Source organism: Lynx rufus, unplaced genomic scaffold (genome assembly GCF_022079265.1).
Source record: "Lynx rufus isolate CCGP_SWC_20201006 ecotype Redwood Valley unplaced genomic scaffold, mLynRuf1.p SCAF_17, whole genome shotgun sequence".
Taxonomy (NCBI): domain Eukaryota; kingdom Metazoa; phylum Chordata; class Mammalia; order Carnivora; family Felidae; genus Lynx; species Lynx rufus.
This window is the reverse complement of record NW_025814831.1, coordinates 14,021,440-14,045,499: the sequence shown is the minus strand read 5'-3', so window position 1 is coordinate 14,045,499 and position 24,060 is coordinate 14,021,440. Positions and strand designations below refer to the sequence as shown.

At 42.0% G+C, this 24,060-nt stretch overlaps 1 protein-coding gene across 3 annotated transcripts in view; it reads right to left on the bottom strand.

Moving 5' to 3' along the window:
• Window positions 1-22,045, bottom strand: part of RPS6KA5 (ribosomal protein S6 kinase A5) — a 179,752-nt gene extending 157,707 nt beyond the window's left edge. The window contains exon 1 of one of the 3 annotated variants that reach the window (XM_047080216.1): window positions 21,668-22,045. In XM_047080216.1, coding sequence (XP_046936172.1) covers window positions 21,668-21,767 — 100 coding nt within the window. In that variant the 5' untranslated portion in view covers window positions 21,768-22,045. Of the gene's footprint in view, window positions 1-21,285; window positions 21,334-21,667 lie in introns of those variants that run through there. The other 2 variants (XM_047080217.1, XM_047080218.1) reach the window with 2 other exon arrangements.
• Window positions 22,046-24,060: the final 2,015 nt, after the last annotated feature.

Below are 24,060 nucleotides of genomic sequence, written 5' to 3'. Positions count from 1 at the left end.
AGCCACCCAGACACCCCAAATATCACAAAATTTTAAGATTACATAATGCTAGTTGGTAGGTTTATGGGTATTCACTCTTTACAGCTATCAGAAAAGATCCATGCTTTTAAAAGTGACCTCTTAAAACAATAAATAAAACTAAAGTAATGAGAACTGACCAGTTTCTAAAGATACAAAAACAGCTTGCCCTTCCTGGCTCGTTCACCACCCCTAAGCTTGCACCACCCCGAATTTGAAAATAAATAAATGAATACACAAAGGTATGTTCTTCTCAGGCAGGGTGAAAAATCAGTTGTGGAAAAGGCGTTAGGTAGAGCAGTTTCTGGAGTCCAAATATCTGTCCAAATATTCATACACAGTTTTGCCACTTGCAGTAGGTGTAAACTTGAGCAGAGCCCTTAACCTTAGTCTCATCTTCTGTACCAGAGAGACAGTAACAGCATTTACTATACAGGGCACTTAATGACTTAATGAGAATGCATAGATAGAGTACCTACCTGAATTACACTACTAATAACAGCAATCAAAACTGATTAATGGTATAGTAAATTTCATGCACTACCTCAAAAGAAAAGAGAGGTTTGTTCCAATTTTTTGAATGGCTCGTAAGTGACGCTGACAAAAATAAGGTCAAATGTCTTCCTGTAATGTCCACCTGAAATTAAAGTGTTTCCAAAGAAATTGCTCCACAAATCTAGCTTCATGTGGCTTACTTTGTATTTCTTTTGAATAGAGCAAAGACAGCCAAAATACAGAATGGTACAATTCAAAAATTATCTTACAAATAGTAAAACTAAAGAAAATGATCTTTTAACAAAAAAATATTGGAAAGAATGCCTATAATTATGGCACACAAATTTCAGATGACTATCCATCCTGTTCCTTTCACTCTTTTTCCTTATTAATTTCAGAATATGGAAAACTAACAAATGTATTTTCTGAACAAATTCATTTAAAGAAATAAATTTCCCTTCTGACCTGTACATTAGTAAATCAATGCAGTACAATGTTGACTAACACCTGCTATTTATAACAATATCTTTCTACAGGGAATTCTGGATGAAGTCAGGTTTTTTTTAATCCCATGAACTGCAATAAAGTTTTATATATCTCTTATTTAATCTTCCAAAATTTTGTCTAATTTTTATGTATAATAATCATGGCCCACAATACCAAATGAAATACTGTAGGTAACAAATGGATTAAATGGATCTCTTAGTTTGAGAAGAAATTGCTCCCTTTTAAAAAAAAATGTTTATGTTATGAAAAGTTAGGTCAAAAAAACCAATTTCTATCAATAGAATATTTAATAATTTTTATGTAAAGGGCCTGAATTGTCACAGTTTCCTTAAAGATATATATTCATATTGTCAAATTCTTTATTTCAAAACCAGTTATAGAAAAAGCACAAGTCAGATATCAGCAAAGTGGTAGAAAGTAGCAATAACCGACCATGTGATGAGATTCTGGGACACCTACACCCGAAATTAATCAGGCAAATGGAGCCTTGGACATTTAAGAACCCAAGTTTGTCTTTTCCATAAGTATGGAATTTTAGCCATGTAACACATAAAATATTTCCTGTATACCAAAATGGTAAAAAGACACTGATACATTAAAATGATCCTTTAAAAACATTAATTTTGCCAAACCTTTTCATAGTCTTTTTAAAAAAAGAACAAACCATGAATAATTTCATATTCTAGAGTTTTAACTAGTCAGCAATATTAAAGGCAAAGAAAGGTATATATGAAAGTCATTGAAACTTTATTAAATTTGACAATTAACATTATAAGCTCAATGGGAGAGTGTTATTTTTACTATCTTAAATTTTAGTAGTATTATAATATAAACCTGATCATTATTCAAATTTTCTACTTATTTATCTTCTTTTAAAACTGAAAATCAGGAGCACCTGGGTGGCTCAGTTGATTGGTCATGCAACTCTTGATTTCTGCTCAGGTCATGATCCCAGGGTGGGGGGATCGAGCCCCACGTCAGGCTCTGCACTGAGCGTGGAGGCTGCTTAATAAAATTCTCTCTCTCTCTCCCCTGTGTCCTCTCTCCCCCACTCACACTCTCTCTAAAATAAAAAAAATTTAAACAATATGACTTAAAAATATTCACATTATTCATAGCTGATAGAGGTGGCATTCATCAACTGACAGTTTCTATGCTGCTTTAAGTAAAGTAATCTATTTAGTGGGTACCTACTATGTTGACACAACAAAGAAATGTGGTCTGTCGGTTTAGAGATAGTCACAATTTGATGGGGTGAAGGGAAACACAAATATATGATTACACTGCAATATAAAAATGTACCTATTAGAAGTAAAAGTAGTTAGGAGCACAAGTAGTATATATTTGAGCATGGAAACTGGAAAACTATAAGGAAGATTTCAAAGAAGAGAAGAATGTAAAGTCTAAGCTGAGTGTTTCAAAGTACAGAGAAACTTCGGGTTAGGAAGATGATAAAGGCTTCCTGTTCACCCCCCCAAAAAAATAAAAACCACCATAAAACCAACAAAGAGAGGAAATAAAGCCACATGTGACCCATGCCTTGGGCAGGACCAAGGAATACCACAACCTTCAAATGACCTGTACTAGAAAAACAGACCAAATTCCAACCAAGCTCCTGCCACTCCCACAGCCAAGCCTGCAGGTTTGGAGGCAGGGAGGGACACCTATGAGGCACTGAAAAGAGCAGAGGAGAACTGAGGACTTAGACAAAGCAAGAAAAAAAATCATGCCCAGAAAGGGCCCAAGATAAAAGCCCAAAGACTACACATAGGCCAGCACTTTACTTCAAAACACTAGCCAGGAAAGAAGGTCGAGGGTCAGTGGGGTTGGACACAAATGGCAGCCTTGGAGACAGAAGCACAACTTCTGAGGGCAAACCAGAGACAGAGAGAGAAGGAGATGTACCCTTGGGAACACAAGAAGTGGAGAGAAAGAAGGGAATAGGAAAAAAATGAAAGATCCCACAGAAACAAAAGACAAACAAGACATGCCCCCCCCGCCAACACCATCCATAAAAGAAAGTGCACAGAGGAGGGTGCTACAGAACTCTCCAAGTAGGGAATGAACAGATACACAGAAAGAGCAGGTCACAGACACAGAAAAACTACTGTGAAAATCAGAAAACGCTAAATAAAAGCATTTCAGCCAATGAATCCCTCCCCCTCCTTTTGAAAAGACACAAAGCTGAAGAAAATGGCAGCACAACCCTCCAAATGCAACTTAAAATCTTCAAACAAGCATTTGGGATATGAAAAAAAAAAAGTCCTAAAACAGAAATACAAAAACTAAGAACAGAAACCAGCAAACAAACAACAACCGAAAAAAGAAACACAACAAGAGTTGATCTCAGAAAAGAAACAGAAAAAGTACACTTTTCCCAAACAGACTGTGAGGGGTGCATCTCCCTACAATAAAACACAAGGAAAGGAAAGGAACTTATTGGCACCAACTTGCAGACCAGTGAACTATGAACAACCCTATGGACAAGCAGGTAGAGCCAGATCACTAAGGACACTGAAGGACCAGCTAAGGTTTCCTGATTTCATCTTCAAATGTGGGGAGGCAGAAAATCAAGGAAGAAGAGCACTGCTGTGTTTTGGCTTCAGATGAATTCAATCTCCACCGGTTACTAAAGCTGCACTAAGAAATTATTCCTATCCCTCTAAGACTCTTATTTATAATCTGTGGTTGGTTGGTTGGATGGATGGATGGATGGGTAGGTAGGGAGACACAGACATACACACACACACACACACACACACACACACACACACACACACACAGAGTTGTACTTGTCTGAATCTAGATTCCTTCCAAAAACAGAGCATCACAGAGGACTTGTATAGAGACAATTTAATTGGCAGGAGAAAAAAAGGACCACAGAGGGTGAAACTGGAAAGGAGCCTGAACCAATACGAGGATGCTGTATTGAGATGCTCACTGCTGTGGGCAACTGGAGCTTAATCTTACCAGACTCTCTGAAAATGATTAGAAAGCTGTTAGAATGGCCTGTGCAAAGACAAGGAGAAGCATTTCTCCACTGGCTCCTACTCCCTCTAGTTAAGGGTTGTCCTAGAGGGTACATTAACTTCCAGGCATTTCCAGTCTGAATAAGCCTCTGCACCCTCCCAACACTATCTCCTGCTGGGTGGTGGACCTTGAAAAAGCCCTGGAGCCGAAAGGAAAAGACGGGTGGTGAGCATACTTGAGAGAAGGCACTGTTAGGGCAAAGTGAGTCAAAACCTGATTGAAAGAGTTTGAAAATGATGTGAGGCGCTGCTTCAGAGGCAACTGATAGACTATAGCTCAAATTCCCTCCCATCTCTGTCACTGAACACACGTGTACCAAATCATTCCACTATACACCTTAAATTTACACAATGTTACATGTCAATTATAGCTCAAATAAATCTGGAAAAAATAAATTAGTCACTGAGTCTTTCGAGGAGGAGCTGGTTGCTACCATATAATGGTGACAGGGAAGAGCTTATCTTGAACTGAAGGAATTTACTAGGATGTTTGTTGGTGCTTCTGTGCCTGGTAAAAAAGTGAAGAGGCATCTGGAGAAACCAGAGTCCAAGGGCAAGTGAAGGCTCAGATCCCTCAGAGACGAAGGTCTTAATCAAGTTAACATCCTGGTTGGTTGTCCACCTTTTTTGGTGCCATTGCCACAGATCTCTGCAGGTCAAGGCACCCTGAATGCTACTTGGCCCATTATGGTAATTACATCGACCTTGCCCCTGATGATAAGTACCACCATTTGGCTTTTGTGTCTCCAGAATCCTATCACTTCTATGGACACTAGGGAACCCCATTCCATGGTAGCACCTCCTATCAACCCGTCTGTTTCCCGTCACCAGTGCATTCTGGATTACCTTGTTGAGTGAAGTGTTTTCTTTGGACCCTCCTAAGGAACATATCAGATAGTATGTTCTCTAGTCTCATACAATAAAACTATTCTAATATTCTTTCTTCTTTGAGACTTCTGACTTTGATACTCTGCCAAAGCTGTTCTTGCATATTTATCTAAGAACATATTTATCTAATTTACTGTAAGTCATATTCATGTCCAAGCTTCAAGAAACTATCCCTGCAGTATATCAGGACCAGGTTACCAGGATATTAAATCCTGAGTTATGAATAGTGCTCCCATGTTAATAAATTCTCCCCCATCCAGCCTTATTATTCTGCCACTCCTGGCCCAGTACCTTCAAGATCCACTCCCCCACAAACTCCTCCTGTTCCTATTGGTACTTATTAGCCGGCTCCTGGAATTATTTGTCTGAGTATTTCCTCCCAGAACAAGAATATCCCTGATTAGATTACGCAAAGATTGCATCTAGTTGTTCTAGAAGAAACAGGGGTAGAGGGTGGGGCAGATTCTAAAGAGGACAAGCATCATTCTGGGAGGCATGAACCTCAACAAGATCTTTGCATGGTGTCCAAACAAGGGAGGGCTGTTCTGTTCTAACAAGACACTGATTCTGCCTGTCCCGAGGATCAGGGAAATTCAGGGGTCCAAAATTATCAGGCTCATCCACCCAGATGTCCTCATCAGAGATCTGAGGGTCCTACTCCTTCCATCTGAGGGTGCTGACTTTGACTCTAAATACCCTAGGTATGTATTCAGGTGTATAGAAGAGGCAGGGTGTATATATGAACAACATAGAAAAAGGACTTACTTAGGGATTTGATCCCACACACGTATGAGAGTTCAAGAGTCTACGTAATCCTGCTGCTTCTCTGTCTGGAGCTGAGTCTGAAGAGAGCAGGGCAAGCAAGTGGAAAGGAAAGGTGAACGTGAAGTGGGCAGGAGCAAGGATAGACTGTAATCCCAAAGACAAGCTGGAACCCATGAAGGTAAGTAACAACCTGTCTGTCTCTCATACCTTCCGCGCCTCCAACTTTGATGACGCAGGCACCCTGGGGAAAAGCTGCACATTATGACCAAGGATTCTAAGCAGTTGATGGAGGTGAACCAACAGGAGCTAAAAGAGCTACAGGCCTGGCGGTTAAAGCTGCATGCCAACAATATGACACAGCAGATTGGCAACGACGTGTGGGAGCCGCAGCAGTGCCTAGTACCAACCTTCACATGTAAAAGAAATACGGCTGCTGCTTCACTTCTGCCTTTAAATCTTGCTCAAAATATCTCTGTGGCCAGTGCTAACCCAGAACCCAGAGGGGAGTTCCGGGAAACGTAATTCTCAGGTTAGCTCAGCCGCCGCGGTACAAACCTACCCAAGAAGATATACGGCTTTCCCACCCTTAGGATTAAATCCAGGGCCTGCTTCCTTAGCATCAGCTGTCCTCTGGTTGCAGACAATGACAATCTTTTCAAATGCTGCCATGGAGGCTGTCTTTTCACAGTGTGTCCTGCAATGATAGCTGGCTGGCCTAAGTCTGTCAGTCCCTCATTTTCAACGTTTCCAAAGGTAAAAGAGGTCAGTCAACTCCAGGGTCCTTTTATAATTACCACTGTCCCCATACCACTCAAGTCACAGAGCTGCAACATGACCCAATGCTTCGCCTTCCATTCAATGCCAGTCCCAATGCCTTGCAGGTCGGAGTCTCAGTAATTGTTCTGTCACACATGACAGGGGTTACCGCCAGCAATGGTGTCCCTCCCCGTTGCGATGTCACCAGTGGGCGACCCACTCCGATACCCCATCTGAAGTATGCTTCCTAGAGCCAGTGAGGTAATGTCTTAGCTGGGGCTCACGGGCACATAGTTTGTTTGGAAAGTAATCCCAGTGAGAAGGAGTGAGGAAGAACTCAGGAGAGTGAATAGGGAAGAAGGAAAAGCCAATACAAGGATGCATTATCAACTCAATCTAATCTGGACCTGGACCTTTTGAGGAACATATGGAATGCCCGTCAGAATTTTCCACTCTCGGATCAATACAGAGAAGCATTTATTATCAGCTTCCATCATCCCCCATTAGGTGAGGGTGGCCCCAGTGGGACATTCCCTCTGTACATTTCTGGAATACGAACTTGTGCTTGCCGAGCCAGCTCCCACTAGGGTCCCAACCCTTAAAGTCAAAGTCCTGGGGCAGAAAGTAAAAACGTTCAGCACGTATACCTGAAATTTGACACCATCAAACTGTAGTGAGCCGAAGCCCACACAGAACTCTTTGCTACGACTGAACTCTAGAGTGAGGCAGATAGAAAATGGGCTTGGGCACTGCGGGTGTCAGAGACAATACTAATCACATGTGTACGTTTTCAGAATTCAATGAAACACACAAAATGCTTGGCAGATTTCCTAACACACACAAAGCTCAATAGATGATAGGTATTACCATCAGGTTAGACACTGATCTAAGACTGTGGCAGTGGCAGTGGGGGAGCAAGAAACAGATAAAGGAGATACTGCAGACTTATAAACTACACAACGGGGAGAGTGAACGGGTAGGCAGGGAGAACGTAAGGTAGAGGAGGAAGTCCAGGATGGTTCTAGCTAGGGTCCTGGAGGGATGGAGAATGACAGTCCCACGAAATACAACATGGAAAGCTGGAGGAAGAAGCATTATTCAACTTGAGAGTGTAAGGTACCTGTGGGCTGCCTGCCCGTTTTCTGTTCGGTAGGCAGTTGGGAATAACTGATCAGAAACTCAATGAAGACAGCCATGCTGAAAATAGACTTGGATAGTAGTTCAGGCCACGACGATGACTGATTTCCCAGAAACAGTATGCATATTTACAAGAAAAGAGGGCTGACGATGGATTACCAATATTTGCGAGACACGCACAGCGATGGAGGCCAGGGAAAAAGAACCAGGAGGAAGGGCAGAGCGTCCCTGGGTGAAGGGAAGTCAGTGCCAGCACCTGAGCACCAGGTGCTCTGAAAGAGGTTAAGTAAAACAGACATTTCCACCGGATCAGGAAAACAGGGAAACCTTGGTGACTTCAGAGGGTACCGTCATGCTGGACAGATTGGGACAGAAGCCCTCTGCTGCAGCACATCAAAGAATGAACGGGAGATAACAAAGTAGAAACAGCTGTATAAACTGCTCTTTCAAAAACTGGTGGAACAGAGAACGACAGCAAAGACTCGAGGGCCATAGAAGATTTTTTTTTTCTTAACAAGACGATTCAAATGTGTTCGTGGGAAGGAGAGTTTGAGGATGAGGGAAAGGGGAGGGAGAAAATGGGAGTAAGTTCTCTGAGGAAGTGGAAGATTTCAGAAAGAGGTGTGAGAGCACGATCTGACTCAATCATCTTTATTTAATATGCTTGGCTTTATTTTTAATATGCCAACTAGGAAATATGTATTTAGCATCTAATTTGCTGAGACCAACCTAATAAAGTTATAAAATAACTTTTCTTATGAAATCTTGCTTTTTCTTATTCAACACTACAAAAACATAAGCTTCTTGGGTTAATTTTAGTTTCAGTCAAAAGGTGACAATTGTATGCAGTGAGAAACAAATCTTCCTCTGCTGTTTTAGTTCTTTTTTTCTTTGTGTCAGGGGGAACTAAATTATTTATGAAACAATTTATCAGATAAGCTCTGTGTGTCCAGCGCAGTATTGCCAGCACATACATAACTCTGAAATCTAGAATCTTTAACCTCTGTCAGCAGGGTCCAATTAGCCCAGTTCTAGGGAATATACGAGAGCCGGAAAATACGCTAAATAGTTAGCACATCAGGTTCCTTTTAACTGCCAGGTGGTAAGCTATTCTGAAGCTGTTTAGATTTGTGGTTGGGCCTCCAACCATGTCTCTGGACAGCGTTCTGCTGGAGGCAGAACAAAGTTATATTTAATATCTGTGTACTTTAAGACAATGCTGCCCACTTTTCTCTTACTGCCAGGGTCACTTACCTTGAAGACTCACTGTACTTTTGGTGTATAAAACAGTCATGTTTACTTATCCAGCTGATTTTGGAATGGCACGATTGGGCCAGCATGAAAATGGAGTCAATAAGAAAACAAAATGCTTATAAAGCAGTAACAAACAGCCTTTTTTCCAATACGCGTACCAAATAAATTTAACTTAGAAGAAGTGAACTAAATATAAAACACTTCAAAAAGAAGAAAAAGAACATTATGCTTACTAAGAATTTTGGCATGATCCAGAGAACATGTTCAGAGAACTGACCTCTGGGAGAGCACAGAAGCATTTCAATGGCTATGCCTGAAAACCTCTTTTCCATAAGCGGTTCCACAACGTTCTGTAAACTTTCATCTTATAGCAGGCACATTCTGTGTCAACTTTCTGGGTGTTTTTCTAGATCTAAGAATTTTTAAAAGACCAGAGTAACAATTTTTTTTTTTAAACGATGAAGTTCTTTTTCTCTTGTTGAATACAGAATTGCCTTTGCTTCACAATTCATAGAGGGGAAAAAAAAAATACAAGAGCTCAAAACTCCCATATCTTCCTGCCACTAAATCAACAAATGCACCTGTATCCTCTCCCTCTTCCCTTGTATTATCCTAGAAGCGGTGGCATTCTCTTATCAGAGGCCAATCTCTGCTTCCACTTCATGTCCCCTTCCTCTAAGGGACCCTGCTGCTATCAGCTATCTGCTCGCACTTGTGGAGTTTTGATCTCAATCTCTCTCTCTCTCTGTAATGGATTCAGACTCGTGGTATCTAGCATGTTCTAACACCACTCACATTAAAATAACCAGAAATACCCACCTCGAACCCCCAGGTTCTGTCTGGCTAAGTCCCTCTCTCTAATCCCCTCCAGAACCAAGTCTCTCAAAGTTGTTTCCCCTTGCAACCATTCCCTCAGCCCATCCGCTCTGGCTTCTCCTGCCAACTCGAGGCCATGGCCACTCTAGATAAGGTGGTGAGTTGAGCAGTCGGACTGGACATGTGCCCATGAAGCACCATTCCACCTGGGCTTCCACAAGGTTCTTTCTTGGCTTTTCTTCTGGCTGTTTCCCCTCGGTGCCCCTTTGTAGCACCTCCTTTTCTACACATCCTCTGAACTGTCGAGTTGTTCAGGGCTTGCTTCTGAGTCCTCTTCCTCTCTCGATTCTACAGTTTCTCCTAATTTGATCCCATCTCCACCTGGGCCTTCAATGTCACCTAAATGCCACCGATGCTAGGATCACTGCCTGCAGCACAAACATCTTTCCCAAGCTTCAGACCCACACCTTACTAAAGAACTAAAGCACGGTGATTTAGATGGGACTTGGGCCAGACTGCCTGGGTTTCAAAACTAGTTCTTCTACTTACTTCCTGGGTAACCCTGAACAGGTCAGGGAACCTCTCTAAGACTCAGCCTCCCCGTGTGGAAAACTGGAATAGTAATAGCACTCACTTCATAAGGTTATGGTGTGGATTAAATGAGTCAATGAAAGCACCTACCTACTAGGTGGCACACAGCAAGCTTTCATTACCCATGATTACTCTTACCATGTATGTTCATTAGAATATGTCAAACATATCTCAAACTTGCTTTGATCCACGTAAAACTGGATCCTATCTTTTCTGCCCACTCCCATATATGATTTACCATCTGTGAGTTCTAAGGCAGAGGTCTAAGATGAGCCCGTCATGAGGCTCTGCACGATCTCCTGCCCCTTGAATGAATGAATCTGGTAACACCCTTGCAATAAAGGATTTTTGCAGATGTAACTAAGGTCCCAAATCAGTTGGCCTTATGATGAGCAGAGTAACTAGGTAGAACTGACCTAATCACACGGGCCTAGAGATCACAGAAGAAGATCTAAAAGTCAGGGAGTCAAAGACTTTCCGTTGCCTAAAGATGGAGGGCCAAATGAGAAAAAATGCAGATGGCTTCTACCAGCTGACAGAGGCCCCCGGCTCACCGCCAGCGAGGAAGTTGGGACCTCAGGCCAACAACTACAGGAACTAAAATCTGCCAACTACAAGAACGAGCTTGGAAGTGGATTTTTACCCAGAGCCTCCAGACAAGAGTAGTATGGCTACTACCTTGATTTCAGCCATGCTGGGAGGGAGGACTTTTAACCCACCGAACTATGAGCTAATAAATGAGTGTTATTATGATTCCTATATTTGTGGTAATTTGTTATGCAACAATGGAAAATTAATACATCATCTGAACAAAGAGCACCTTCAAACACACGTTTGTTCCAGCCAGAAAACCCTCTATGAATACAACACTAAGTTCTGCTGAGATTCTATCTCCTAAATACATCGCAAACATATTCACAATTCTTAATCTGTTACCTAATCCAAACTGTACGTTCCATCTGAACTTCTGCAACAGCACTTAACTAGTTTCCCTTCATGCAATCTTCCTGCCTATTCTCCTCACAAGAGCAGGAGCCATTTTTTACAGTGCAAAACTAATCTCAGAAAAATCCTTCACGGCCTCATGCTGCACTCAGGATAACACCTGAACACCTCATCATAACCTTCAAATCCCTGCACAAAATGGCTCTGGCCAGCTTTTCCGCCTCATTTCCTGTGACTCACCTGCTTGGATATGATGTCCGAGGGACAGAGGCCTGTCTTCCAGTAACCCTGGTGTGCCAAACCATGTCCCACATTAGGACCATCTGTGTCACTTCCCCCGACTCACCACCCTGTGATGGCCAGGGCCTCGGCTGAATGTCACCACTTCACGGAAGCCTTCTCTCACCCCTAACATGATGCCAGGCCCTCCTGTCAGACTCTCTCACAGAACCCTGTATCTTTTTTTTTTTTTAATATTTATTTATTTTGAGAGAGAGAGAGTGCGAGCAGGGAGGGACAGAGAGAGGGGGGGAGAATCCCAAGCAGGCTCTGCACCATCGGCACAGAGCCCAACGCAGAGCTTGATCCCACAAACCGCAAGCTCACGACCTGAGCCAAAATCAAGAGTCCAATGCTTAACCAACTAAGCCACCCAGGCACCCCAGGACCCTGTATTTCTTCACAGAGTTATCACAATTGCAATCATATGGCTGGTTGTATGATTGTGTATTTAAGGTATTTCTCTCAGCTATAGCTCAGTGAGGGCAGGAGCCATACAGTTTGTTCCTTGCTAAAACCCAGCATTTGGTACAGTGCCAGACGCACTGTAGGAATTCAACAGTCCTTAATGAATGAATAAAACTGTGGCTGTTTTGCCCAACTTATACATGGCAAAATTAGGTGATGAGTTTGATTTGTGTGTGTACCATAGATTTGCCCTAATCCAGCCGTAATTATAATGCCTCCTTACGAACAGATGATATAAATACAAAGGACTTATGGGGGCAAGTTCACAGGAAAGTGTCACTGCAATTCTGCTAGGATTCAGCATTCATGCCCTCTTAAGGCAGCATCATATTTAGATCTGAGGTGCAACATTATCCTTATTGCATATTTTGAATAGTTTCTCCCTTAGGAAAAACATATAATTCCACTCCAGTATTGATGTGGTCAGAGGACAGAGTGCTTCAGTTGACTGAATTTTCCAGTTGATGAAGGGATATTCCACTAATGTAGAAAACTGCCTGGTACAAAGACAGCCCTGTGTATGCTCTCCACCCTTGTGCCAACAGAATTCATTTTTAAAAGTATGCCTCTATTTGATTAATTTCTCATTATTTCTCTCATCTTTATCATTTGTATAAAAAAACAAAAGTGCTATTAGTTAATAAAGACCTCACTTTTTTTCTTTTAGGAGAAATATAAAAATAGCATGAACACCATATGACAAACATTTTATTTAAGAAGCAAAACACTGAAGAGAAAGTCAAGTATCTTCCCATATTGCCAATATTATTTATGCTTTGTTTGTATGTGTTTGAATATAAATGCATTTAATTACATATTTACCTAATCCTTCCTCTGGCCTAGAAAAGATTCAAGGCAAATTACTTGGATGAACTAAAGCATAAGAACAAAAACAGAAAAAGAAGGCAGATTAGAGACAAAAAAATGATACTAGAAAGAGACTTAAAGATGCATGCCAGACCACAATTTTATGTGATACAGGCTTGAGTTGTGAAGCTTTCTAGCACTAACTTGATAAAAGAGGGACCCATTTCACAGCGTTCCTAGGAAAAACAGAACAGCTGGTCAAAAGCAGTTCAGCTAGGGTTGGTACTAACATCAGAAAGGAATGTCTTCTTGGGGATTCCTTAGAGAGGACACCACTCTGCTTCTACTAAGAAAAACACTTGTTACCATTTTCTACTAAAATAGTTGCTTCAATAACTGCCTGCTTCACATTGTTATCATACCCAGTTATCCAGGCTTGGGGCAAAATTATCTCTTGGCTCACCCAATCTTAAGCAAGGTTTAATAGTTTCCTATTATTGCTGTAAAAAGAGAAAGAAAAACAACCCCTAAACTTCATGGTTTATTAACAACCCAAACTTGTCTTCTTAGAGTTCTGGAGATCAGAAGTCTGAAACCGGATCTTATAGAGCTAAAATCAAAGTGACAGGAGAGCTGCCCACATTCCTTGGCTCATGGCCCCCTTTCAGCAATGGCATCACTTCAAGCTCTGCTTCCACAGTCACATCCCCTTCTCTGACTCTGACCCTTCTGTCTCCCTCTTATAAGGACCCTGTGATTGCATGAGGCCCACTTGGATAATCTGGGATAATCTCACCTGCAGGGTTTCTTGGCTTTGTAAGGAAACATTCATAGGTTACAGGTTAGGGCATGGACACCTTGGAGGACTTGGGGTGTCTTTATTCAGCCTGCCACACAAGACTCCACCATTTACCTATTTGTACCTACCTAAATTGTGAGGATGATGTCAGAAAACAGCAACGTAAGGCCAAATCTACAAAGTAATGGTAAAGCTTACCAATGGAGAACTTAATCAAAAGGGTTTTTTTTTTAATTTTTATTTAGTTTTGATAGAGAAAGAGCACAAGCAGGAAAGGGGCAAAGAGAGAGGGGGAGAGATGATCCGAAGCAGGCTCTGCACTGACAGCGGTGAGCCTGATGTGGGACTCGAACTCACAAACTGTGAGATCATGACCTGAGCTGAAGTCAGATGCTCAACCGACTGAGCCACCCAGGCGCTCCAATCAAAAAGTTTTAATTCAAGAATTAACCTCAGACTTCTTTTAAGTAGCAAGTTCACCTTCTATATCCTAAATAGTTTGATATACAAAAATATTATTTACACAATTTTTTGTCAGGAACACACTGGTTATAAAAAGAAGCACACCTACACTAAAACTTGAGTGTGAAATAAAGTAACTGCAATACCAAGTACTGTACTAAAAATTGGGAATTTTACCTCCCTATTCTGTCTGCAGTCACAGGGGAGAATGCCTACTGAATGTTAAAAAAAAAAAAAGTGAGATCATCAGCTCACTCAATACTTTAGGAAGGTATTAAGCCCAGAGAGCTCACTTGATTTTTGGAGGAACAACCATAGCTGAACCCAAAGGGACATTGCTAGGGACAAACATAATGAGGGCAAGATTCTATTTCAGACCCTATTCATCTGCCTTCACAAACCAGAGGAATGTAGGAGTGCTCACACCTTGGAGGTGCATAAAGAGATCTGTAAATCATTATGGGAGCTCAAAGGAAATAACTGTGACAACCCCTCCCTCCCACTGCATTCTGGGACTGACATCTCTCCATGGTGGATTTAATTGTGAAGTTTCAATCAACACATGATGTTATTATGTTAGATTTTTCCCTAGAGGGGTTTTCACCAAGCATCAGCTTCTTTTTCACAGGAAGAATTCAATCCTGCCCACCAAACCACTTATGTCTCCAGGAAGCTGAGGTTTCAAGATTCTTTCTTGCTCTGGAGTAGAAGATTAATGTTGGGTCTGATACGACAGGAGACTTGCCACCGGAGAAGGCTTTTCTGCCCAAGATATACTTGAATCCCTCTTGACTTAAGGACTGAGGACCAAGTGAGATTTATCCCAGGAATGTAGGATTGGCTTAACACCTCCGAATTAATGTAATATACCACACCAATAAAACAAAAAAAAAAACACCACATGATCATTTGCATAGGTGCAGAATAAGCATCTCACAAAATCCAATGCCTTTTCATGATCAAAAAACAAAAAAACAAACAAAAAAACCATCCAAATAGACTAGGAAAAGAAGGGAACTTCCTCAACTTCATACAGGGCATCTATGAAAAACCTGTGGCTGACCTCATACATAATGGTGAAAGATGGTAAAAAACTAAATCTTCCCCCCTAAGATCAGGAACAAGACAAGGATGTGTACTCTCACCAATTCTACTGAACATATCATACTAAAGGTTCTAGCCTGGGCAATTAAGCAAAAAAAAAAAAATAATAATAATAATAATAATAATAATAAAAGGCATGTACATTGAAAAGGAAGAAGTAAAACCATCTCTACTTGGCAGATGACACGATCTTATAGGTAGAAAATCCTAAGACATCCACTAAAAAACTATTAGAACTAATACACTAGTTCAGTTGCAGGATACAAGATCAATATACAGAAATAAATTATATCTCTACATACTTACAATGAACAGAAATTGAAATAAGTAAGAAAACAATTCCTTTTACAATAACGTCAAAAAGAATAAACTATTTAGGAACAAAGTTAATGAAAATATACAAACTTATACTCTGAAAACTACAAAATGTTGTTAAAAGAAATGAAAGGAGATCTAAATAAATGGAAAAACCTTCCATGTTCATGGATCAGAAGACTTACTATGCTAAGATGGAAATACTCCTAAAACTGACCTACAGGCTCAATGTGATCTCTAACAGAATGCCAGTGGACGACTTTGCAAAATTTGACAGGCTAATCCTAAAATTCATACGGTTCCTCATGGGACCCAGAATAGCTAAAACCATTTGGAAAAAGAAAAACAAGATTGGAGGACTCACACTTCCCAAGATCAAAACTCACTAAAAAGTTACAATAGTCAGCACAATGTGGTACTGGCATAAGGAAAGAGAGTCTAGAAATAAATCCATACATCTATGGTCAATTGATTTTCCACAAGGGTGGAAAGACAATAAAATGGGAAAGAATAGTCTTTCAACAAATGGATCAAAAACCCAAATACAACCGCTAAGACCATAAAACTCTTAGAAGAAAATAGGTATAAATCTTCTTGAACGTTGGATTAGTCAATGGTTTCTTAGATACAATACCAAAAGCACAAGAAACAAAAAAGATAAATTGGACTTCACCAAAATTAAAGGCTTTTGTGCCTAGAAGGATGCCATCAAAAATAAAAACAAAATGACAACCCACTTCATGGGAGAACATATCTGGTAAGAGACTTGTATTAAGAATACATAAAGAGGGGCGCCTGGGTGGCGCAGTCGGTTAAGCGTCCGACTTCAGTCAGGTCACGATCTCGCGGTCCGTGAGTTCGAGCCCCGCGTCAGGCTCTGGGCTGATGGCTGGGAGCCTGGAGCCTGTTTCCGATTCTGTGTCTCCCTCTCTCTCTGCCCCTCCCCCGTTCATGCTCTGTCCCGTTCATGCTCTGTCTCTCTCTGTCCCAAAAATAAATAAACGTTAAAAAAAAAAAATTAAAAAAAAATTTATTAAAAAAAAGAATACATAAAGATTCACATTCCAATAATAAAAAGACAAATTAACCAATTAAAAAATGGGCAAAGGATCTGAAGAGACAAATATTTCTCTCAACATATGCAACTGGCCCATGATCACATGAAAAGATGGTTAACATTATTAACCATTAGGGAAACACAAATCCAAACCACGGTGAGATACCACCTCTTACTAGGATGGCCACAAGCAAAATGATAATCACAAGTGTTAACAAGGATGTTAACTGGAGCCCTGTACATTGCTACTGGGACCATAAAGTGGTAAAGCCACTTTGGAAAACACAAAGTTAAACACAGACCTACCATGGGATCCAGTAATTTTACTCTTGGAATGTACACAAAAGAAACAAAAACATAGATCCACACACAAAAAGTTGTACACAAATGTACATAGCACCATTATGCACAATAGCCAAAAGGTGAAAACAACCCAAATGTCAGTCAACTAATGAACAGATAAACAAAATATGGCATATCCATATAATGAAATGGTATCTGTCAATTAAAAAAAATAAAGGGCAGATACGTGCTGTAACATGGATGAATCTTGAAAACACTACATTCAGTGAAAGAAGCCAGCAATACAAGGCTACGTATTGTAAAAATCTATTACATGAACTGTCCTAGGCAAATGTAGAGGCAGAAAGAAGAATTAGCAGTTGCCTAGGGTTGGGAATGGGTGGTGAAAATGCGGAGTGGCTGATAAAAATGGGCAAGATGTTTCTTTTCAGGGCGATGGAAATGTTCTAAAATTAGATTGTGATGATGGTTGCAGAACTCTATAAATATACTAAAATTCACTAAATTGTACAATTAAAACAAGTGTATTTTATGGTATGTAAATTGTATTTCAAAAACTCTGTTTAATAAATACTGCTGCCTCCACCTTGTTCTTTTTCTCCAATTGCTTGTTCTGGGGAAGCCAGCTGTCATATCATAAGGACATTCAAATAGCAGTATGGAGAGGTCCCCATGGCAAGGAAGTGAGGCATCCTGCCAACAACATGAGAGAGAGATGCCTTAGAAGAGGACCCTACAGTCCCAGACAAGTCTTCAGGTGACTGCAGTCCTGGTCAACATCTTGACTACAATCTCACGAGAGATCTTGAGTCAGAACCATCAAGCTAAGCAACTCCTAGATCTCTGACTCACTGAAATCATGTTGTTTTAAGCCACTAAGTTTTGGGGTAATTTGTGACACAGCAATAGGTAACTAATATCCCTTCCTTGACCCTCTCTTTAGTGTTGGGCTCTCTCTCTTAATGCAGGACATCTGAAGAAATGTCTTCCCAGCAACCCTTCCTCTTCTAAGAGTTTGGTTTCACCCCCATCCACATGTTCACTACAGTAGCTGTCATGTTAGTCAGTCATGATCCTATTCCCTGGCCTTCACTGAATGATCTGAAAGTGGGCATCTGACCAAAGCCAGGTCAATAAGGTCCTTCCCTGAAATTTTTATTCCTGAAATTGTGCAAAGGGCAGTATCTCTCCAATACCTACAGCTGTAAGATGTAAAACTTGGGGTCTGTCAGCAACAATGATCTTTCCTGTGTGGGAAAAGGTAGACAGCAATGGATAAGAAGGAAGCCTTCACATAAAAACAAGCAAAGATTTGGGGTGCCTGGATGGCTCAGTCGGTTAAGTGTCCAACCTCAGCTCTGGTCATGGTCTCACAGTTTGTGAGTTTAAGCCCTGCATCCAGCTGTGTGCTGACAACTCAGAGCCTGGAGCCTGTTTCAGATTCTGTGTCTCCCTCTCTCTCTGCCCCTCCCCCACTCATGCTCTGTCTCTCTCTCTCTCTCTCTCTCTCTCTCTCAAAAATAAATAAACATTTAAAAAAGCTTTTTTTTCTAAGAAACAAGCAAATATTCAAGATGGAGGGAGTACAAACAATATATGTCTCTGGCTCAAGGATTTTTGACGTGACTCTGCCCTTCCAATGGCAAGACCATATCTATCTTGTAACCCCACCATCTAAACCAGCAGTCAGGACGTAAGAGGTAATGAAATATTTATTGAATAAATGAGTGGGTAACGTAATCCAATATCCTTCCAATAATCCCTCCCTCTTTTTTTGTTGTTGTTACTGTTCAACAGAGAGATTTGATTATTTGAAGCCTAAAGGTCCTAACCTTTTCTTTGCTGCTTTTATACTCTGTATATCCCTCTGTTGTTGTGATTATGACAATATATCCTAATTACTGGTCCACATGGTCTCCTCCCCTATTAGAGCGCAAAACATTTGCTTATCATTTTTGGTATCACCAGTGCCATTTAGCCTAGAAAACAGAAAGTGACAAGAAATGCTTAACTGATTCAAGCAATCATTTACTCCATTCTTCAGTGTTTATAATTAATGCCATCAATTTATCAACCACTTAACATTTACAAGATACTGGGAAATACAATCAACTATTGGTTGTTGCTTGGTCCTGGATTCTCATCCACTCAATGAATTCATTCAACAAATACTTGAGTCCATACCATACACCAGGGGCTGAAAATGGACAAAGGACATGGTGTCTGCCCTCAAGAACCCTACAGTCTAGCACAGACAAGTAAATCCATTATTACAGCGCTGTGTGTTAAATGTTACTGAAGTGATACACCCAGGCTGCTAAGCAGTAGCAGGTATCATGGGGAGTTTCCACTCTACTTCAGAAGGCAAAATATACCCAGAAAAAGAGGAGAGCCAGCAATGTGACATAGGCTAAGCCTATGTCACATAAGTGATTTATTTTCTTGGTTACATGGGACTAATGTGCACACTTTAAGAAAAGATACTATCATTAAATGATTTTCAGATTTACATGCAACCAACATCTCCAGAGTGTCTCACATGTGCCAAGCAAACTGCTTAGCACTTTTTCAGCAGGGTCTCATTCAATTCTCCCATTTCGTAGATGAGAGAAGTGAGTTCGAAAGAGTTGAAGTGACTTGCCCAAGCAAGTAAGCGGCAGAGCTAGGATTCAGAAATAAGTCTTCCGATCCCATGTCCACGTATACCAGGCCACTCAATCTACACAACTGGAACACCTTCCATGTCTACACAAGTGGAACGCTTTCCACGTGACTGTCATTGCCTTTTCATTCATTCTACAGCATACAACATGGTGTTGGACACGAATGGACAGTCACCAGCTGCTGACTTGATACGGCTATAATGCTTGTCCACGTTGTGAGAAGCAAAGGACCACATCAGATCAAATTACTTTGATGCCTATTATAGCATCATGTGCTGACAAGGATGCAGTTGGCTATAGATGAGCAAATCTTCAAAGTTATATTTTAACACTATTTTTGACCACTATATCCGGTCAGTTGTTCCAGTGTTCAGCAGTAAATCAAAATGACTGTTCATTTCCTTTGACAGTTAACAGTACTAATGAATTCAGGATAATCTCACCATCTATCAGAACAATTTCTAAAATGCAAACTTGAAGGTGATGATTCACGGGGTTAGCAGAGAAGAACTAAAGCAGCACTCACTGTTTTCTATAAAACTAGCATTGTTTGCAAAACCCAGACACTGAGCAGTTGGTCTACTGCTAATAACAAATAGGTTGCTCTCTGGTCACTTAGCAAAAAGCTGCTTGTTGCACCATGGCCAACAGCTGAGGAGTGCATGTAGCTTTTGTGATACAGCACAATTCTACATATATAAATCAGTGAATTGTTACATAAGATTTAAAAAAAAAAGAAAGAAGGAAAGAAATTCAAAATCTCCACACCAGAAAGCACCTGATACTGAGCCTGCTGGCACAAATCAGATTTTAATACTGAATAAATGTTTAGTGAAAAAAAAAACTGACTTCATGGCTCTTTCAAAACATAAGTTGTCTATTAAATTGAGAGAGAGAAAACAAACCAACCAAACCCACACAGGTTATGTTAGGAATTCAAAAAGATTTGGGGTAACTAGCTCAGGATACATAAGAAATTCACAATGACCAAAAAAAAAAAAAAAGTTCAAAAATGTTGAAATAAGTAAACATGCATTTGACATCCCTCTTCAATTAAGTCACCACACTGGCACGCAGTGGAATGCTAACCAGCAATCTCCTTAGAAATAACAAAAACTAAAAGAACAGGTGACAGATGTTAGCTTTACAGTCTGTTCAAAATGGTAACGAGGTGTACCAGGTATGCACCTGATATCTGCTGTATAAGCTCTGTATCTACATCTTTATATGCCAAAGAAACTGAATCATAACCCTTAATAAATGCTCACGAGAACATTTAATAGTAATAACGAACTCGTTAAATGTATTAAAATGTATTGTCCAGAAATGAAAAAGTATCTCTAATACGAGACCGGGCTCCACAAATCTAAACCCAAACTGTCGTGATTAGCCAAAATAACCCTTTTCCAAAATGAGCCACTCGGACCCACACAACGAATAAAGTAATCTCACAAGTATGAAGCTTGGGACAACTCAAGTGATCTCAAATGTTAGAACATTACAACGTGAGCGCTTAACCAGGCTGGTTAGTCGCTTCTACTTAGAGCTTTACATTTACAGAACCTTCTTCGCAAGCGACCTTTGAAAGACTTCAAGGCCAAGTATAGTATTTCATGATAATTGCAAATAAAAGCACTCAGATCCTGAAAGCCCGCGATCCCTATCTACCTCACAAGACACTGGACTCGTGAAACACCCCGGGGAACAGCCACCCTTTACTCTGTACAGGACCCCGGGGCTTAGGGGATGGTTCCACAAACCCCCACCGGGACCACCGTTAGGGAAGGACAGGAGGGGAGGAGAAGCGACTCAGGCTCCCAAACACACCGTCGTTCACCCCACACTCAGGAAGGCGCACCTTTCGCCCCGGACAGGATGCAGTGACAGATGTGTCACCTGTGAGGGAAGGGGGAGCGAAGACATCCTCAGAGATGAGTGCCAACAGGCAGCAGTCCGCCGCTCCGCCGGCCCCAACGCCCCGCGCCCGCCGCTCATTCCCGGGCTCGGGAAAACTTTCGGCCCGCGCCCCCCTCAGGGTCGCCCCCACCTTCAGGGACCCCGGGCTCCCGCCCCGCCCGCGAGGCCCCGCCCCGGGCCCGCCCCCCACGCCCACTGCCCGGCCCCGCGCCCCCGGCCCGTGCGGGCACCCGCGTGCCCTCAGGGCGCGCCCCCGCGCCGGGCCCGGCCGCCAGAGGGCGGGGTCGCTCACCCGTCCGCAGCTCGTGCTTGACAGTGAGGAGCTGCTCTCCCCCGGCGCCGCCGTCCCCGCTGGTCCCCGCGGCGCTGCCGCCGCTGCCGCCCTCCTCCATCTTCTCCCTTTTCCGATCCCGCGGGGTCCTACGCGGGAACCCGGGAGACAACGGACGCCCGGCCCCTCACGGCTCGCGCTGCAGCTCCGGGAGCCGGGATGCGGCGGCTCCAGAACTCGGACGCAGCGACGAGTCTCTTTCCCGCTCTGGCCGCACGGCTCGCTCCTCCGCCTCCTCCCCCTTCGGCGGGCACCGCTAGTACCGCGCAACCAAACCGCCCCCTGCACCGCCGCCTCCTCCTCCTGGCCGCTCCGCCCACAGTCAGCAAGGTAGAGAAGCCATTCTAGCCGCCATCGCTTATTGGGCACAGGGCGCGCGCATCTGTGAACGCCGGCTCCCATTGGGCAATCCTCTCTGATGCTTCGGGGCCCGCCCCGCCCAGCTCCTCGAATTGTTGTTGCTTGGCGGGGAGGCAGGAGAGGGAGAAACGCGACCACTCTGATTGGTGAGACCTGAGATCCTGCCCCGCCCATTTCCGCTGTTGCGCACGCGCAGTCAGGACCTTCCCTTCCCTCACCTCCCCAGAACTGTCACACCCCTTATTCCCCAGCTTCCATCTGTTAGTAAACAGTGTCTAGTAGTCAGGAGGCGCTTGGAGTCTGTGATTGGCTATTGCTGAAAGAGGCGGGGAGGGCTGATTGGAACATTTGGTCCGCCAATCACAATGGACAGAGGAGGGGCCTAGAGGGAAGAGCTTCTCACACACGTGTTTGCGGATACACCTGAGGGGTCCAGCAGCGACCCACGGACGTGTGCCCAGCTGAAAGACAGCGTGTGTTAAAAAAGATGTTACTTGCCTTAGTGTGCCCTGTACAAGTTAAGTGGAATTTGTGCGTAAATGCAGGTAGTTATTAGACATTGCAAAAATTCACAATCCCAGCTCTCTCGGTGAGGACTTTTGCAAAGGATAGACATTCCCATTTTGTACAAGATACTCCAAGTCATCAAAAGGATACAGAGATTAATAAAACAATACAATACCTTCCCCTAAGCAGCTTTCAATAGAACGTGAGAAACAATCCGTATATACACAGGAAATATAAAGCAGAGTGAAACAAAACAGTGGTACAAACTGTTAGAGAATTGCACAGATGGCAATAATTATTCTCAGTAGGGGAGCAGGGAAAGCTCTTAGGGCAAGAAGGAATTTGAGATAACCAACTTAAAGGATGGGTTAGATAGAAATACCAGCAGCAGACATTTCATGCAGAAATGAGCTGTGACGTTCAGCCTGGAAGTAGAGAAGGCAAGGGTGGGTTAAGTGATTGATAAGACTGGGTGGAAGTATGACCTAAGAGAAACAGCTAAAAAAAGGTAAGGTGCTTAAAGACAATGGAGAACCTTGACTACCATCCTAAGCAGTGCGGATTTCGTACTGCACTGTAGTCCAGGCTGGGGAGTCTCAAAGAGTAGTTATAATACCAAAGCTGTTCTCTTGGAAGTTAGCTTCAGTTACAGTGAGAAGGATGGACTGGAGAAAAAGAAAAATAACAGGGCAAGAATACTGTGGCAAAGATAGAACCGTTAACCTAAAAAAATAAAATAAAATAAAATAGCCATTTATTTTACCAGCAAAATGGGTTTATTTAGGAATATCAGAGAATTGCAACTTGAGAGGTGCAAGCTATGGAAAAATCATAGACAAGTCCAATAAACAAAGGAGAGGAGTTTTTTAGTGGAAAAGGAGGAAGTTGGCAGGGGTTGTTTTGAAGGAAAGTCCATTGGAGAAAAGCAAGAGTTCAGGGTAATGATGGGTTCTCATTGGCTGAGTTGTAGAGACAGTCAATTTCTTATCAGAGATACAATGTACATCTTTTCCTAGCGGATCCTGTAATTGACCATTATTTCCTCTTGACTATTCACTTATTGGAGTCTGTAATTGCCAATTTCTTCCTGTATTTGCTGTGGAGTGGTAGGCTCCCCTTTAGTGAGGTGTCCCTTTTTTGATTTTCACAGAATTTATGGGGCCTAATTTCTGGCAGTGGACCTGAGAATAGGAAAAGGGGAGGATTAAAGATGGCCTCTTGGATGTAACTCACATAGAAGTGACTTCTTAAACTCAGCATGGATTAGATCTGAGATTAGCAAACCTTTTCTGTAAAGGGCCAAGTGGTCTCTTTCACAACTACTCAACTTTGCTATTGCAGTGTGAAAGCAGCCATAGACAATAAGTAAACTAATGGATATGGCCATGTTCCAATAAAGCTGTATTTAAGGACGTTGCAATTAAATTTCACATAATTTTCTTTTTTTTTTTTTAATTTTTTTTTTCAACGTTTATTTATTTTTGGGA